At 45.5% G+C, this 19550-nt stretch overlaps 1 protein-coding gene across 3 annotated transcripts in view; it reads right to left on the minus strand.

Annotated features, from left to right (window-relative positions):
• The window catches only part of CCDC50 (coiled-coil domain containing 50), a 42818-nt gene that overhangs the window by 18861 nt on the left and 4407 nt on the right, over positions 1 to 19550 (minus strand). For all 3 annotated transcript variants that reach the window (XM_015637991.3, XM_015637992.3, XM_033516637.1), the window contains exons 2-4: positions 6052 to 6114; positions 4605 to 4734; positions 100 to 190 (exon numbers count right to left, since the gene is read on the minus strand). In XM_015637991.3, the coding sequence (XP_015493477.1) occupies positions 100 to 190; positions 4605 to 4734; positions 6052 to 6114 (284 nt within the window). The remainder of the gene's footprint in view (positions 1 to 99; positions 191 to 4604; positions 4735 to 6051; positions 6115 to 19550) is intronic.

A 19550-nucleotide genomic window follows, 5' to 3' on the forward strand; every position in this document is an offset into this window, starting at 1 on the left:
CACCATGCAAGCCAACTCCTGTGGCCACTGGCCAAGAAATGTCTATCCTGAAAGGGCTGCTACAAATAGCCCTGCCATCCCTGCAGCTTTAAAGGTTACCTCGTCTTTTTCCTCTTGCCTGCGGCGTTCCTCTGCTTCAAACGCAAGCTTCACTTGGATTTCCTGAGCAATCTCGCAGTCCTGTCGTTCCCTAGAAGGCAAGGAGACAGGGATTATAGGCAGCTGAAATCACAGGCATCAGTCAGCCTGGAGAAAGGGATAAAAGAGCTAAAAAAAAATCCACCTGATTTGCAACAAAAGAATTATTACTCAGTGTTAGTGCAGAGCTATGAATCCTCATCAGGGACCAGAACTCCCTGTACTTACTGGTGGCCAAATCTAGAAAATACTTCCCAAAATATCCACAGAGTAAAAAGTAAAAAGAGATTCATGGGCAGATTGCTAAGAAATGAGATAGGTACTACAAAATAGGGCAGGCCAAGGTAGTGCTCAGGAGTCTGCAAACAACCTAATTCTGCTGAGTTTTAGTACGTGTGGTATCAAAGGAGGGGTTCACGTGTATGGTTAATGCAGGCACTTCTGGGAAGTGGCTTTCACTTGTAAGCCAAGGAGAAGGAGGTGCAGGAATATGGTACATAGGCCAAGTGGAGGCTGGAGGTGGCAGTTAAGTAATGAATGAGAAATGCCACTGAGGTGGGATGAGACACAAAAGCAGGACCAGTGCCAAGAGGCAAGGGAGAAACATGTCTCAAAACAAGGGGGAAGGAGCCATTGCTACAGTGCCAGTAAGGATGCAGGAACACAAGACTGCATTAACTGGGGACAGGGAGAGATCAGAGCAATTGAGACATGAGAGGTTTGGCTGTGCAGACAGACCAGGAAGGCTGGAAATCATCTGCAAGAACAGTGCCACATTTAGCAGCATGCTCTGATGTCCACCAAACAGGCTGGAACAATAGCCAAGGATTCTTCAGCACAATTCAGAAACGGGCTGGGAGATTTGAAAAGAAAGACTAAAACCTTCTCTTTCAGCACTGTTGAGATTGAGCTTAAGTGCAGCTCTAAACAGGTCAGAAAAGTCAATCCCCACAATTGCAGCTACTGAAAGGCAAGGCATAGGAGGAGAACAGCTGGGAGCAGCAACAAGCAGAGTTATCAGAATACAATATTTTGCAGAACAAACTGACAGTGAACAGATAGGTGATGACAAGACTACCAAGAGTGGAAGATAAGCAAATAACTGAAGCGGACCGAGCTATGCCAAAGCTGTGCTACGTGGGCTGGAGCAAACAGTTCTAGGTTTGAGGAAGAATCTGGGCATAAATGACCTAGTAAATCTGGAGGCAAAAGACTGGGAGAGAACTGAGGACATGAGAAGAGGAAGATAAAACACTTCTAAGTGCAGACAAGCACTTTTTGTTGCAAAACCAAGAAATGTGGCATGGCTGGAGCAGCCAGTGGCACAACAGGGCCTTCTTTTACAGAAAGTGGATAGAAGGAGGAGAGAAGCAGACGGGGTGGATATGTGGCAAGGGTGGAGAGGAAGGACATTGCAACATGAGTGTTTGGAGGACAGATGTCACTAAGAAACAACTCATTTGTCATAGGCAACAAAAAGGCACACAGAGCAGGAAGGAAAAGACTATTTCTGTCAACAGCTCCTTGGAAGCAGACCTGCAATCAGGCTGGAGTTACCAGTAGGTTAAACATGACATCTAATGACATGAGTTTCTTTCATTCAGGTAATAAAACCTGGCTACTTTTGCATGTGCCTATGTGTGTTTCATTTGACTCTGGGGACAGATCTGTTCAAAGCCACAGGAGTTCACACAGCAGCACATCTAGCTCTTAAGCGTGCTTTTTAAAAAAGGGACCTTGGCAAAGCTGGCACCAGCAGAGAACCACAGCTCCCAGCAAAACAATAGCTGAATAAGTAAATCCTAGGGAGCAGGCTGTCAGTGAGCCTGGTAGTGGATCCTTTACAACCCCAGGCTCTGAGGACATGAAACCAGGTAGAAAATAAGTTAGAAAGGTCAGACACATCAAGGCATTGCACGTCTCCAGTTCCCCTGGCACCTGTGAGCAGAGCTAAGGTGCCAAGTTCATCAGCACAAAATGACTTGCTAAATGCTTAAAATACATCCTATTGCAGACAAACAGGACAGAAAAATAACTAAACATCTTTCACAGCCAAAGCAACAAGGTCATTGCCTCCCTGTTAGCAGCAAAGAACACTACAAGTATTGGAAACACAAAAGCATTTTCTTCTTTCTCATGGCACACCTTGGAATACACCACATCAATTCCTAAGAACTAAACAGCCACAGAGGATTAGATTTGGGGTTTTATTGCTCAGCAGTAATTAAATACTGAGACTTGATTAGTCAGTCAACAAAGTAATGTACTAACTTGTGTGAGCATAAGAAAATAGGTTCGAGAGCTTTGACAGCTCTTCTTGTCCTTAACTTTCCTTAATGTGAACTCCAGTGCCCATCAGACCCCAGAAATCAGCCAGAGCAACATAAAAATCACCATTCCTGAACATCCCACTCATGTCCTTCACTCCTGGACAGCCAGGAGCGTTAAGAATGTTGTGAAAACTCTACATCAGTTTATGAAACTAAAATTTTGTGTGATCAGAAAGCTCCCTCCCATTCACAGTGACTGCAGCTACTGGTTGCTGCCAGGTAAGGAGAAAAAAGGGAATGTTTAAGGGAACTGTTCAAAGGAACTGTTCACATCAGTGCAACAGAGCTATCACAGCACTGGGAGCAAAACAGGGAAAAAACATATTTTCACACTATTTTATTTTAGTAATCTTGCTACTATGCTTAGCAGTGTGCAGGCTGCTCAGCTAGATGTGAGAGATGCTTTTAAAGCACAAAAATCAGGTTTGATGTTTCTTTGAAATCTTAAAAATAAATGTTTCTATTCTCTCATTTATCTTCACAAAGTCTTTCTGAGAGAAATTAGGACTTGAATGAGAAGAAAGCAAATAAATTTGAAGAGTTTTTTTGTTTCCTGCTTCTAAAGACCTCTTAGTTCTGCTCTCTTACTGCTCCCATCACCTTGTAGCTTCAAGCTGTCCTAGATGACACAGAGAGCAACAACAGGGATTATTTTGTTGCCAGATCATGGACAAGGAAGAGACAGTGGGAACATACAAAAAACTAAGGAAGAAAAAGATCCAATTATAAAAGGATGCCTCCAACTTCTTTTACTATTCTTGCAAAAGAGCTCCTGCTCTCAGAAGCAGAACTTCTGCTGACACAACATTTTACATCAGCAGTTCTGCCTGTGCTTTAGCTCCAAAGTTCGTAAATCCCATTTTACAGAGTCCTACAACAAGAAAATTGTTTGCAGCTCCTAGCAAGAGGAATCATGTCTGCCATACAAAATCAATTTTTATGTTGTCATTTACTCACTCACATCTCTAATTGGTAATAAAACAAAACTATTGAAAAAAAGCACAGACTTGAGAGATGCATATGTACATAAGGTCTGTCCCAGTGTGCTGATCTGTCACGCCCCAGCTTCAAAGCTTTCATGAGACACTGCTTTGAAGCCAGTCCTGTATCTCCCACATCTGCAGCACAGAGCTCTGTCACTGGTCCTGTCAGATGAGCCACCCAGGCTCTGTGATCCACCACCAACTGCACCTGGTGGGTGGCATCCCAGAGCCCAACAAAAGCCAGGAGGCAGCACAGCTGCTGGGAGATGCATCCTGCCTTGCAGACCTTGTATTTGCAGGGACCCCCATCCAGCCACCTCTCACAAGTGGGATCTGCCTGAGCCAGGTCACACAAACTCTGCAAGTCCACCCTGGATTGGAAACAGTTTGTTTTGCCCTGTGCTGCCATGTTTAGCTTCTACAGCAGCTCCACAGCTGAGAGCCGTGACACACAGAGAGCCAAACCACAGACCACAGGGTTAAGATGTGGTGAGTAGGGACTGAGCAAACCTGCAGAGCAAACTGGATCACTGATTAAATACCCTCCCACAGTTGCTGCAGAAGTCAGTGACGGCAAGAGAAGGCCTGTCCCCCAACACCCATCCCATCGAGCCACCCTGGAGCAGCAATTCCCCTTCCCAGGTCATTTCACACTGAATATCTGCAAGCACAGGCAGGGGCTTTCAGCTCTCTGCAGGACACCAAAAAGCATCACACCCAGCTCCCCAAAAGCACATCATCAGACACAGGGAAAACACTAATATCTGCAGTTTCCACATAAGGGAGATTTCCCCTGTAGCACTGTGGCACAGGTCCCTCACTCTCAAACTTCAGCCAGGGACAAGTTCAACACAAGTGGCCAAGTTAACCCATTTTGACAACAAGCAGTACAATGGAAAGGCTCCTTCTGATCAACAGACAACAGTATCTAAGGCAGGATGGGCTTCAGGACCACCTGCTCCCACCCTGTTCTCATTCCTCTGTGCCAGAGCCTGCTATCAATACTTTTACAGCAATGGACAGCCAAATTAAAAAAGAAACAAAAGCAAAAGGCTGATGAACTGCATGCACTGTCAACTCAAAGCAGCTGATATTAGTGCTCTGACCAAATGGGACTAGCATCCCCATTCCAAGATCTCCAGCACAAACTCACAAGTCTTTTTGGTGTTTCTGGATTTGAGCACGAGCTTTCTTATCCTCCTCTTCTTGCAGTTGCTTGGCCATCTGCAAGTCATGTTGCACCAGACGATTACGCTGAACATTTGTGGCCAAGTGATGCTCAACTGGAAATAAACACAGACAAGAACCCTCAAATCAGGCTGCAGAACTTCACTGTGTGAACAAGATAAACCAAGTGGGAGGGAGATTCCAGCCCAGAAAGGAAGGCAGATCTTGGCAGGGAAACACCGAGCAATCTCTCTAAAGGTGGGAAAGTCCTGAACTGAAATTATGCTAGCAGCTTGAGATTGCCTCTTTTCAGCACTGAGGGGGCTGTATACGTGTCTGTTACCAAAACAAGCTCTGCATGTCTTAACATATCCACGTTTATGGGGAGCAGTTTTTAGGCTTTGGATTTAATTTTCTGACCATGGAAAATCACCTTAGACGAATGAAGTGGGTCTGGGAGGGACCACCAGAGGCCAGTGAGGATGTGCTGAACCTAAACCACTCCTTATGGATACTTTCCAAATTTGTTCTCAAGATCCTCCACAGAAGAAAACTCCTCTCACTCTCAGCATAATCAGTTCTAAAAATCTCACTACCTTTATATTTAGCAACAGAGCAACTTAGTGCTCCAGTGAGTCCTTTACCATACATGGATATTGCCTGCCAGAAAAAATGGCTACATGAACTGCAGCCCAGTCATCTTTAATTCAGTGGTCTCAGGTTCCAGCACCAAGGGCACAAGCAGCTGCACCCTTGGTGGAACAGCAGGAATGGCATTAGCACCTGGTACTGGCAGATACCAAATTGGTGAGAAGTTGATTAGAGAGGCCACCACACTTGAAACTGCAATGTAAACATACCCAAAGTAACAGATAAGCATGTAAAAAAAATAATCATTAAAAAAAAAAAAAGGACCAATCACTTTGAAGTTCCTGGCTGTACTTTTATTTCTCCTTTATAAACCCTTCGAGTGTATAGCTGCCCTACCTCAAAATGTCTGAAAAGGAAGGCTCCTTTCAAAAGGCAGACACTGGCAATTCTGAAATAAGTAAACAAACAGACCTCTTCTGGTTGTACTTCAGGTCAGACTATAAAACTTGAAGCTTCCAAAATTGCTAGTCATTTCTAAAATCCTTGCACAGCAACAAAACCCCAAGTGCACTCCTACATGCAATTTTATCATAAATGGCATAAACAAACTCAGCACAAAATTGAAATATGAAATGCAACTATCTCTGGGGTACAATGTGAGTTGGAGCAGAGCAAAGTGTAGTATTACAGGATAGTGAAGACAACAATAATAAACTGTATTCCATTAAAAGGAAAAAAATTAAATAAAAGCAGGAAGCATTTTTCTTGGCAAAATCAAATAAAGCCAGATATCTGTTGGGATAAGGTTGCTTCAGTTTGTTCTGAAGATGATTGCTACTTACTCTCTTGTTCCTGTAAATTATGGGCCAAGGTATGATCTTCCAGAATAGCAAAGTCTCGACATACTGAACAGGGAAACAAAGTAAAAATAATTAGCATCAGGAAAAACAAAAACAAACAAAAAAGCATCAAATGAGCTATGGCAGTCAGGGGAGCATAGAGACATATGGACTTCTGACACACTTTCTACCAGCCAAGGTTTAGACTTGTGTTTTCCCCCGCTCCTGCCATCATGTCTATTTTCATATGTATTTATTTCTTTGTCCTTGTTGGCATAAAATGCCTTCTCCACTCTCCCCTCCACATTCATTTAAAGAACAGAACTGTCCATGCTACTACTGGATCAGATCTTATGTACAAACCTCTGCATTCCATTCAAACAGAATATATATTATATATTTATAGCAATGCCCACACTGACTGCATTCGGTTAAAACCAAGGGCAAGCATTTGTGCTTACTGTGACTTCCTGTGCCAGGTTAAAGAGTCTGAGAATACTATTTTCATGGCACAAGGGGTATGTGCACACTGGCACCTCTCCAAAACTGAACAAACTGAGCTCCATGGCTCTCACTGCAAGGCATTTCCACCAGCTCAGGCATTATTTTCAGTTGTTTCTTGTAATCTTTACTGATTTAAAGTGCAGATGCTGGATTTGCACCTAGAACCCAGATATGGGATCAACATCAGCATTATGGGCAGGGAGAAGTAGAGCTTCTTCAAAAGATGCTGAAAATGACCTTGAGAAAAGTGAAATTGGAAACAGATTAACTCCCTTTAGCACCAGTTTAAAAGCAGAAGATTTTTGCCAATGCCTATCACTTTCCCACCTTAACTTTTACAGGAATGCTCTACTTGCATTGTAGAAAAACACCAGAGTGTATTTTTAACTTGCTATGATATGCAGTAGGGCAACAAAACACAAGCCACATACATAGTGGGACAGGGACAGACACACAGCATCAGGCTCAGCCTTTTGGTGGCAGGTTCACATCAGCTTCTCAGTGAACCCAAGACAGACAGTGACCTGTCTCACACACCTGCCAGACCTGGCATTTCTCCCTGCTTCAAGAGAAGTTTAAGGCAGTGGCACCAAAAATTTACACTAGAGAGGTCTGTCACTTATTTTTCCCTCAATGTGACGAGCTAAGAAGCTTAACAGCACCCACAGAGGGGAATATCTCCCACTTGAAACACATCACAAAACAGAGAACTACAAGGTGCTTCTAAAGCCACAGAGGGAAGTACAAACTCCTCCTGCTGCACTCCACTGGCAAAACCTCTGGGGAAGACCAACATTTCTCTTTAGCAGAGTGTAGGTACAGCCTAAAAGATTAACTGAAAATAATCCCAAAACCCCCAGCATGCATCAAAAGTACAAGGGGAATTTATGAGGATTCTGTTTGTGAAAGGGTTCAGTCAGAAAAGATAAAACATTTCCATCACCACAAAGGAAATGAGAAAGTAGCTGCATTTTCCTGAGCCACAATCCCACAAGCCTTCCCTTTTCTCACAGATGTACGTGCTCCACTAGAGAAGTATCAAGACATTACTCAACACCCAGGTATCCTCACAAAATATGTGCAAGAGTTTCTAGTAGTCTTTACCAAGAGATCAGATAATACTTTACCATATTCAATGGTATTTTTGGTCCAGTCTGCACTGAAAGGTGTTTTCAGATGACAAAATCTCCTAACAGCCAGAGCAACACTTCAGGGAAGGATAGTGACATGCAGCAGGGTGGAGATGAGGACAAAGGTTAGTTGTATGATCCCACAGTGGCCCACTTTAAGCACAAACAAATCTGGATGGTGTAATTAAGGTTTTGTTGTTGCTTTTTTTTCATTGCAACTTCTTTTAAAAAAGGAAAGATGATATGAAACTCAATAGCATTGAAATGCTTCCAGTGGCCATTTCCGTACAAAGAAAGAAACGTTGCCCTGAGCCACAGATCTGGAAAAGCCACAGCTGAGTCACAGGCAGCAGTGCTATTCACAGGTGACAAACCCAGAGTGCTCGGTGGTCACCATCACATGCTTCTTACTGGACAGGGCAAGAGAATCTCGCCCTAGAGACTAATTCTGTGATCCCTAATACTACTTCAGCTTCCTGATTTTGGAACAACCACCTTCTGCTCACAAGAAGCATCATCTGGCTTGCTGGAAGGACACATCTGACTCAAGAGGTTTGAGCCTTACCATGAGTTCAGAGCTAATCAAAGACACCTCAGGACAGAGCCAGTCTGCTCAAATCTAGGGCTGACATTACTGCTATGTATTTAAGAAGCAGCACTTACTCTTGCCTGTTTAAAAACAACCAACCACAACAACAGAGAGAATGGGAGGATGGGAGGGAAGTGATATTTTTAACTGCAATAGGTCTCTGAGCAAGTCCACAACACAGCTGCCTGAACAGCTGTACCAGTAAGACAAGGCAGGCAGCACAGGAGCAAGGATGAATATTTCAGAGCTACACATTTTTTTTTTTTTGCATAAGGATCACTGCTACAAGAAATGCTTATAAAAGTACATCCTAGCCCTTCCCAAAACCATCCTGCACAGGCTCATACACTGTTCTGATCCCTGTGGTATTCAAGAGCTCTGTCTTGTTAGTCAGTCATGGTGCTAGCAGTGCTGGTGGGCACTTTCTCCAGCCTCCCCAGAGACATAAGCATGGGACATGAGAGGACTTTAGCTTTAGTTTTGTTTTTTTGGTTTTTTACTTCATTCTACTCACACCCAGACACACTTCTCTGCTTGGAAAAATACATGTTACAGAAACATGTTTGGCACATGGGTGAGAAAGTGGGAAGGCCATGGTAGGACATTGATCCTTGTATTCTGATAGTCTTGCACCAACCCCAGAACCTCATCTGTATCACTGAGCTTTATTCCTACAATACAGCAATGATTGTTTAATGTTTTTGGATTTACAGGCCACTAAAGACTTCCTAAAGAAAGCATGTGCTCAAAATAAAAAGGCTAAATCCATACAGACTCGTGTTCCATAAACAGGCCTGCTTCTTCTAGATGCTCCTCCAGAGAAGTGCTGGAAGTTGCCCATGGTTCTCCAAACAAATAAGCAAAACAAGCTCCTCAAATTCTCAGCTCTGACAGGCTACAGCTGAAAGCTGCTGGATGTCACAGACATAAAGCAGGGACAAAGGCTCCTGTTTAGATTGTTTTGAAGTTCAGTGCCAGGAACAAGAAGCACATACAGGCCAGAGTATCACCTTCCCTGGTGCAGCTTCCAGCTCCTGACCCAAAGGTGCCTAGGTCCAGTGCCATCCCCAGCATGGCCACACAGTACCCAGACCTGAGGCTGTGCCCTGCCACCGCCTGTCCCACATCCACACGACACCACAAAGTAAATAGGGATGCTGCCCTGGGATGAGCCACCAGCTTGCAGGCTTCAACATGAATAAAGGGGCTGGGTCTTAAACCAGGGATATTAACCCACCAAGGTCCAGTACAGAGAGAGGGAAGCTGGACAGTTAGCACAGATATGCACACTGGAAGCTCCTCAGTGTCTGGATTCCCTGGTGTTCCCATCTCACAGAGGACACAGCATGGAACAGACTGATAGGGCAGCAGCAAGCCTTGGGTTTGTCCACACATTTGGAATTATTTGAGCATTGCTGAAGAAGCCATTTGGCTGCTCACACACTCCTGTTACAAACCCAAACAGACAGTTCGAGCACACAGCCCTCTCTTTGTGCTGCTGTGGCTGCTGGCAAGGCAGGCAGCACAAGACCTTTCGTCACTGTCAGAAACTTGGCTGGGCTGGCTGCCTCCAACTCATCTAAGCACGTTATTCTCAAGTCCCATCAGCCTGAGAACAGCGTGCAAAGGAAGATGAGAACATCCCATTATGAAGACAACGAATCACTGTCAGACAGCCATGTGGCAAGGCATGGGGACACCTGCACCTCCCTAGCAGATTTTGGGCTGATAGCAGTGCAGAGCATTCCCGCACAACTAGACCCAGTACCCATGGCACCCAGCCAAGCATGACAGCAGCTGCAAGTGAGGCCAAGGATCCTTGAAGACTCGCAATGAGACAACTATGAAATAATTGGAGATGTGGACTGGCTAGGCACAGTCTGAATTGAAGTTTCATCAGCACTAGTTCTCATTCCCTGCCCTATCTCAGCAGGGTACAGCACAACCATTACTAGGTATTATGTACACTGGGTTTGTGCTGAGAAATAGGATGGCCCCAATGAAAACAGACTCAATTTCTCCTCTCTGAAACACTTCGTATTTAAGGGACAAGAAATCCATTTCCTTGTTCCCTAACTGTATGTCTAAAAAACGAAAGGTGAGATTAATATTACCTTCACTGTTGCAAATTAACTTAACTTCCCATCCCTGGGCCCTGGCTGGGAGTGACCAGGCAGTCAAACAACAGCAGAGCTACAATTGGCCAGTCCAGTGAAGCCTGAAACAGTCACACCAGGTTTACCATAGTCTGATTAAGCCAATCTGCCTTGGCAGAGCAGGGAGCAGACCAGGAATACACTCTGGCACAGCTGTCAATAAAGAAATGCCTGCCCAGACACAGTGGCTGCTGTGTCCAGCAGAGGTGCCAGCTGGGAGGATGAGAGCAGAAGCATCACCCTTAACAGTGATCCAAAATCCACGTACGGAAGAGGCTCACTTGCCAGCTCACTTGTCTTGAGGAATCCTCGAGAGCCTCTCTGCAAGCTTCAAGCACAGGTCTTGTCTTCTGGTAGTTCTCACTGGAAATATGCCTTTTTGTGCATTGGTGCATCTGATGCTCTTGGAAGCAAGGCTGCAGCCCTGCCTTTATGGCAGAAAGTCCCTAGGTACAACAGCTCAGCAAAATTTCATGAAATAACCTCTTCCATTTTACATTCTGCCACCCACCTCACTAACTTTCTCCAGCATTACCTCAGCTCCACAGCTCAGCATTTCTGACACCCCAAACTGCTTCAAACAGATCAGGGTAACCACAAGAGAGGAGCAAAGGCAGCCTTAGATGTTATTAGTGATACTCAGGTGTGTGACAAAGAGGTAGGTAACACCCAAGAATGGGTGGTGTGGAACACACAGTCTCAGCAAGAGGTCAGCCCCCACTGGCTTTTCCAGAAAGGTTCACAGCAAAACACCGCCCTCACTTCTGCCTGAAGTCTTAGATCATGTTTTGACATCCACTGCAGGTCCCAAGGGCCCCCATGGTTCACGAGACCCACATAACGTGTCCAGGATACGGGCCAGTTCAATGACCCAGGGACCACAGATGCATGTTCCAAGCATTTCCTTTTGGATCTTAAAAACCATCTCTTTCTCCCCACCCCCTCCACTCCCAGCATTTTCCGTCAGCACTGCGTGCTGGGTAATTCACAAAATAAACTAGGTGTGAGTCATACGCAGTTTAGAGCATCTGCAGTTTCCAAGTTCTAATCTGAAGGACAGGAGGGAGAGGAAAGACAAAAGTAACATGAAAAAGCAGTATCATCAGTTAAAAAGTCATTTTTAGGGCCTACAAAGCCGATAAATTAATGCCAGGCAGCAAATGCAGCCTTTTACAAGCCAGCAGTCTCAGAAGGATGCCTGAGTTATGTAGATTCCTGCAGATTAGAAAGCAGGTTGGGATCTCTTAGAGACTCTTACCAGTAGGGACTGGTCAGGCCACTCCAAGCCAGGTAAATCTCCAAAACCTCCAATTTCCTTGAAACAAAGCCAACCTGACCCAGCTGGAGGTGAGAGGCTGCCCTGAGGGCAGCTTTCAGATAAAACATGCAACTGGGACCTTTCCTTCTCAGACCCAGCAAAGCTGCTCTGTGAGATACATGGCCCAGCCTCGCAATTTCCATTTCTGCCCTGCCTCTCCCATCACACCAGGACATACACAAGCTCCTGCTACTACACATGGGTGCTGACAGAGACTGGCTAGGACACGTCTGGCTGCTGCAGTTACACAGATGACATTCCTAGGGCCTTGCTCACCAGGCCCCATCACGCCACGGAAATCAGAAAATCATCCAGGGAGAAGGTGGATCCCCCCCAGACAGAGGGCAGGTCTGGGCAGCATGAGAACTGGAACAATTTCTGCTTCTCAGCCACAGCACCAGAGCATCACACATAGCTGAGAGTTACAAGGCACCACAAGGAGCCTGAGTGACTCCATGGAGAACCAAACTCAGAGGTCTGAAAGTGTAAACATGCAAAATAATAATTAAAAATAAATATATCACCAAACAACCATGTTTTTTCTAACAGCAGTCTTGGCCTGGAAGCTAAGAACATCTTGGGATTTGGGAAGGAGGTTATCCTCTCTGCTCTAAGCTAAATGCCTTGAGGTCAAGGCCATGAGATCTTTGTGCTCTGTCTGCACCGTTCTCCAACATTAAGCTCTCACTGACCTAACAATGCTTTAAAAAGGAACACTGTATGCATTTTGGAATCAAACCCTCAGGACATCATTTTATTTTTTAACCTGCCTTGGGACAGAAATCATCAACATTCACGAAGTGCCTTCTCCAAGGCTACTAGTTTGGTAATCTCACTTCTGTAAGGAAGCCTGTACATTGTACCAGACACCAGTCCTAAAGCTGAGAGAGTATCTGCTGAACACCTCAAAGCAGAAGGTGATGTGCTTGCAGTGTAAACAGGAAGCTGGAGATACTCAAGATAGTGAAAAAATAGCACAAGGCACCTCAAAAGGTTATCCTTTGAGCAAGCCTTAGCCACAAAATTTGATAAGATTTATCATTCTTCTTTTTTATAGAAGGCTGCCATGTTTTTCATCACTGGATAATTCCACCCTACCTGGTTTCACCTACAATGTTTCTAAATAATAACTAGTCTTCTTATTCCCAAAGCTTAAAACACAACCCTTAGGTCAAGAATATTAAAGACCATCTCTTTGACGAGTTGGAATATTTCAATCACAAAATCCTAGAATAACTTGGGTTGAAAAAAACATTAAGTCATCAAGTACAACCACTGACCTGGCACTGCCAAGCTCCCCACTAAAGCATGTACAGTCCTTACTGCCACATGTACACATCTTTTTAATATCTCCTAGAATGGTGACCCAAATACTCTCCTGTTTTGATCACTGGCCATCCTTATGCTGAAGACTTTTTTTTCTAACATCCAATATAAACTTCCCCTGACAGAACTTGGCCAATTCATCTTACCCATCACTTGGTACTTGGAAGAAGAGGCCACGGCCTCCTGGCTGCAACCTCCTGCCAGGGACTTGTAGAGAGCAATAAGATCTTCCTTGAGCCTCTTCTCCTCCAGGCTAAACACCCCCAGCTCCTCAAGGACTTGTGCTTCAGACCCTCCCCAGCTTCACTGCCTTTCTCTGGACTCACTCAGCACCTCAGTGTCTGTGTTGTAGTGAGAGGCCCAGAACTGAGCACAGGATTTGAAGTGTGGCCTCACCAGTGCCCAGTACAGGTGATGGTCACTGGCCACACTATTGCTGATCCAGGTCAGGATGGCACTGGCCTTCCTGGCCACCTGGGCACACACTGGCTCCTATTTAGCAGGCTTCCAACCAGCACCCCCAGGTCCTTTTCCACTGGGCAGTTTTCCAGACACTTGGTGCCAAGACTTTGAGATGTACCTAAAAACGGCATTGAGCCTTAAGAAGAAATGACACCCATGCTTTGAAAATCCACCCTTTTCAGCCATGTCCAGTTGGGCACCCAGACACAGAGTAACCTGAGTAACAAGAACTGTCCAATACTCCCAAGTCCTACTGCAAACATTGCTGTTACAGTTGCTGCTTTCTATTGCAGAGGCTCACCACACAGAATATATTAATACTTTAAAGCAGACAGCAGATAGATAATACGATATGTGTTAATGTCTGCAAGTCATTACCTGCCAGGCTTAGAATACTCATCTCTGTAGAAATTTATTGATTGCCCCAATGTACATCTACCTGTCCAGGACTGCCTACACCCAAAAGATCACCAGTGAGCTCAGCCATTGCACTGCAGACCCACCAGTAACACCCAGGTGGACAACTACAAAACCTTCAAGCTAGGTATACTTGTCAGGGATGGCTTGGCTGGTTTGACAGCATAGTCAAATAGCAGACTTCAAGCAGCGAAACGCCTCACTCACAGCACCTGAGATGTAACTGAGTCTGTATATGGAAGAAGATAATCTCAATCATCAGCAAGAAACAAAAGCTGTTTGTGTAGTTCATCCTCTCCAGCATTTGACACAGCATCAGTTGACTCAGCTAATCCCACATGTGCAAAAAGAACAACCAGCCAGAAAAGCAGGGAGAAGTTTTCCTAGAAGTTAGTTTTAACCACTACCTCCCAACATGGACCACAGCAAAACAAACACCACTTGACTCCAACAGCTGTGCTTCACCCTCATTTAGCCCAAAGGCAAACTGCCATGCACATCACTAGAGAGCAGGGCAGGAGCTGCCTTCATCAGGAGGGGTCAAAATCCCTGGCCCAGACAGGCCCCATGAGCATCACTGTAGCTCTAAGACATGCCTTCAGCTGTGCCCCATAGATCATAGGATACCCCTTTTCTGGAAGGTTTTCTGGCTTCTTTTGCAGACAGAATGTCACAGCACCTTTAGCTTTAAGCTAAACACCACTCCTTTAAATTGGTGTAAGGGAGGGGGAATAGCAAAACAGTCTCTTAGCAAGTGCAACTCAAAACAGCCACCCACTCAGAAAACTGCTGGGGAATGGAGCTTGAATCTCAAGAGATTTGTACTGTATGTACACTCTCTTACCCCACACCCATCTCCAATGACGATCACTGTATTCTGTTGCTTTATCTGTTTAATTCAGCTTTTATTTCAGAATTTTAGCCAATTTTACACTACATAAAACCTTCAGAAGGACACACTGAGTTTCCCAGCTAGCCAAAACTTTCATTCTCTGATGAATGCACAGCTAAACCCCTTGTTCAGTTCAGCAGTTTCTCTGCAGAGAGCTGACAGGCCCACTGTGGTTCACAGTGGCTTTCGGGAGCCATGACGCCCTGGATTGCAGATACTTCACCAGCATTTCTCAGCCCTGAGGCTGTGGTGAATAACCTCACACAGCAGCTCCAAAGAGGCAGCTGGGAGCAGAGATAATGAAAAGTGTCAGCTCTCACAGGGTTGTCCTCCTGCTCAATCCTGAAAGATAATGTAGCAAAAGACAAGGGAGACAGAATGCAAAAAGGAAGGTTTGAATGCCCCTCTGGTACAACTTCATGCCCTGACTCAGTTTGGTGACTGCTTACAAAAGGCTGACTGCTGGAAACCTCACACCCACACAGAAGCTGCCAAGTGCCAAAAAAAGGATCAAGTTCCTCTGTAAACCCCACAGTGTGGTTTTACATGACAGTGACCTGCAGTTGTACAGAGAAACAAGAACCATAGAAAAAACAAGCAGAATCAAGAGTCCCCAGAGATGCCACTTTCTCTTCAGACTTGGGATGACTAGGGCCAACCCTGAGACTGCTCCATGCTCTGGTAGCTAAACCAGCTAAACCAGAGCTGCAGCTGAAAGGACACACCAGACTGTCAGTGCACATTTAAACCAGGTTTTATTCCTCCAGATCAGATACCAAGAGAAGTAAAGTTCCAGCAGGATGGGCCTCTGGGCAGCCTCCCGGCCTTGATGGAAACCCTGCCAGCTGCTGCATTTGAAGCTGAAGGTATCTGAACTAATCCTGCAGTCAGCTCCAATTCTTGCACAGATTCCCATCAGCTTCCTTTTCCCTAGAAAGGTGGCTGCTAGGATGCAAGCAAAGACAGCTGTCTGCCACCCATTCAGCTGCTGCCAGCACTGTAAAGCTGCTCTGCAAGAACAACTATCCTCTACCTAACTGAGGCTGTTGGTTTGTTTCAAAACCCTTCTCCTTTGCTTTGCCAGCTTCTCACGGGTACTCTCCCCTCTCCTCCCTTGTTTCCTGTGTTTAAGTTCCCCAGGTTTATTAGTCAGCTCTGGGGAACACAAAGTACCAAAGCTGGCCCCAGATCAGTCAAAATTCCACATCCATCTACAAGTCACAAATCAGTAAAGCTGCAGCACTAACAATACATGCCCCCTTTCCTGTCACAGCCTTGTGTTGGCATACTGCCATAAATGCAACTACAGATTTAAAACACTGGCATACAAGGGTAAGAATAAGTCCCTGGCTTCTGAGGCCAGACAGACGGGGAGGCAGAGCTCCCTGCATCATTCTGAAGCAAACTGCTCTATGGCATCTGAGCCCACAGCTCATATGCACTGCAAAGCATGAGGAAGAAGCAGGCTGGAGCCTTTTCTCTTCTCTGAGTGCACTAAATGACTTCCATGTCAGTAAAGGTACATTTTTTTTTTTTTGCTTTGGGAATTTTATCACCTTCAGGTGGATATTGCATACCCACAGCTTCTTAAAGGGACAAAGTAAAAAAAGAACAGTTAAATCAGGACCAAGTTAAATTCACCTGTTACCCAGCCAGAGTTGATGCTGTGGGCAATGCCAGCTGCCTGGAATACCAGGTAACTGAGCACTGAGCTTTTTCCACTTTGCACCAGGGATGTGCAAAATCCAGGCAGGGCTGAGCAGCCCTAGCCAAGGACTCAGTCCTTCCAGCACTCAGTTAAGGTCAGGAGAGCCCAGCCTCTTCCCAGCATCAACTTTCTTCAGAAATCTGGCACCAACCAGATGGCCTGCAGGAGAGCACAGCCCTGCAAATGGCAGAGCTCTCTGCCTGCCATGAAAACAGCACCCTGGTGGCTTGGAAAATTCCCAGGTCTTCTCCGTGCTGTGCTCCACCACATCACCTGCCAAAGGCTCCAGGAGCTGCTGGTGAATTTAGGCTATAAATCCTTCCCATCTCAACAGCCAGCACCCCAGTAATAAACTAACACCAGAGCAGAGGGAGAAGCCATTTCTTTGCACCAGGATACTACAAGTAATGCTTGCTGAATCCAGAACAGATAGATATAATAAGCTGCTTTTGCAGTGCAAAGTCACTGATGTGCAGAGGTGGAGAAGCTTTCCATTCACACCAGGGGAGGCTGCCCTGAGCCAGACCAGCATTACCCCAACCCATGTGCCAAGTCAGTGGCAACAGTCCCTCTGCGAGGAGCATTTCCAGCCAGAGCACACTCCAGCCTCTTGTCCTGCCTGGATGTAAAGAACCAATGCAACACATACAATGCAGAAAGGAATTAAAACCCCTGCCTTCTCACTGCCAGAAAATGTTGTTGTTTCCATAAACTTCCTTCCTCCCTTTTGCCCCATTACTTCTCATGTCACTCCTGACAGTGTCCTTATGGAATGTCTGCGTCTCAGTGTTTTCAAATATTTCCTCACTTATGTCCTTTCCCTCTTTGTCATCACTTACTGAACACCGCATACTAAGCCCACAAAGCATTTCCCCTTAGAGCTGCCTCTAGCTACCAAGTTCTGGTTCAGCAAAAGGGCTCAGGAAAGGATGAACTAAAATGCACACAGGAACTCAGTTTTACTGCACATGGCTTATTACACCTCTTCTGAAAAGAGAAGTGAAAAAAAGTGACTCACTTACAAATCCACTTTGACTTTCTGTCCTCAAGAGCACCTAATGCAGGGCAGAGCTACCAAGAGCACACAAACCAAACCTTTACCAACCCAGGCCAAAGACAAAAAATTTCACCATTTTAGTTTGGCTGACAAACCATTGTGGTGGTGACATCATGGGTTGGTGTGCAATTAAAATAATCATCAGTTGAGCTTCAGGAGCCTGACACAAAAAATATGGGCAGGTGAATATGGGCTGTGCTAGGCTCTGAGTAGGTTTTCATCTACATATTTCTCCCCAGGAAGAGTAACACTTCTAGCAAGCATAATTCACAGCATGCTTGGGGTTACAGGGTAAATTTCATGAGCACTAAGGCCTAACTGATCCCCTTCACTCAAGACAAGGTTCACAACATCACTGCCCTGTACCCCTTACACAGACAGCCTGATGCTGCACTCTCTGTTCTCTTTCCACCCCTGCCAGAAGTCTCTCCCAGCAGCCATACAGTGTCAAGGCCACACTACACTCAGCGAGCTGTGTGGTATCTTTTCAAGTACTGAGAAAGAAAACAGCAGGAAGGCTCCAATTTCTACCTCTTAAAAGGGAAGTATAAATGAAGTGCCAAGGGACCTTCACGAAGTCCTATATATGTTCTGTGAAAAAGCCAGTGCTGTAAGGTGAACAGAGAGCATCACTGACACATGTTAGCCTCCAGGGAGACAGCAGCTTTCCCAGTGGAAATGTCCAGCAAACATGCCCTTTGCTCCCTGCAATGCAGCCAACCAACAGCAGAACAGCAGCTGTCATTATCACCTTCTTGGAGAACAGCTGAAGGTCAAGCCAGCAGCAAGTGTCACACTAGAAAATGGACCTAAAGCTTCTCAAGTTTTAAGGCAGTTTCATCAACAGACCAACCTCCTTCCTCAGTCCTTCAGCCTTCAAACCAGCACTACACACAAGCAGCAGTGAAGGAGCAGGATGCCAAAGAGCTGGGGACACTCTGGAAAGGGGAGAAGGAAGCAGGCAGGGGACTTGTTGCTCTGTCTCCTAAATCAGTGCATTCATGTGAACTGGATGACTCTGAGCAAGACAAAGAAAGCTTATTCCAGCAAAACAGAAGTTTCACACAGCCCCAAGGCATATCCCATTGTTTTTCCAAGTGGAGTTTTTCTTGCAGCAGAAACAGCAGAACTGGCCTTTCTTGCTCCTTGTAGCGACCATCTCAAACTGCTGCCTGGCATCCTCTGACATTTCCCATGGCCACAGGAAATGAAGGATTAAACAGAGGCCTGTGGTGACCATAAACACACTGCTCAGCTGGGAGCAGTACTCAGAATGGGTGATGGACGATGCCACAATATATTGTAAACAGGAGAAAACCCTCCGCGGATATCCCTCTATCTATCCCCAGGAATCAGTGCAAAAATAGGCTGTGTCCCCTCTTATCCCCATCCAAAAATCTGCCAGAAGCCAAGGAAACATCTCTGCAAAAAGCATCAACAGGAGTCTTGGAGTGTCTTTCTGCCAAAGTCTGCTTTTTGAGCAATCTTTTTGCCTCAGTACAACCTCCACAGCAGCTCACAGAGGACAAGTGTTAAGGATTTAGGGATGGGAGGAGGCAGACCTGCTTGCTCAGTTGCCTTTCAGAGCCAAGAGCATGAAATATGCTAATCCTGCCCATCTCTGCCAAGTACTGCAGACCCAGAACCACTGAATGCATAATAAAACTTATACCCAGCTTTAACCAGAAGAGAAATGTGTGCCACAGCCTCAGCTACTGAATTCATGCATGTTGGAAAAACAGATCTCCTATTACACAGAAGAGCTAGATATGAACCAGTGACCTGTATCTATGTCCCATCACTCTCCACCTCCCCACTGCCCTCAAGCCATCCATCTTGCCTGAATTTCTCAGTGCCCTTAAACAAGGAAGTCACAAAGCAGAAAATCATGATGCTGCAAGGAAAAATCCCAGCTGGAGCCAAAGGGCATGGGGAAGGTGGCT

Source organism: Parus major, chromosome 9 (assembly GCF_001522545.3).
Source record: "Parus major isolate Abel chromosome 9, Parus_major1.1, whole genome shotgun sequence".
Classification (NCBI taxonomy): Eukaryota; Metazoa; Chordata; class Aves; order Passeriformes; family Paridae; genus Parus; species Parus major.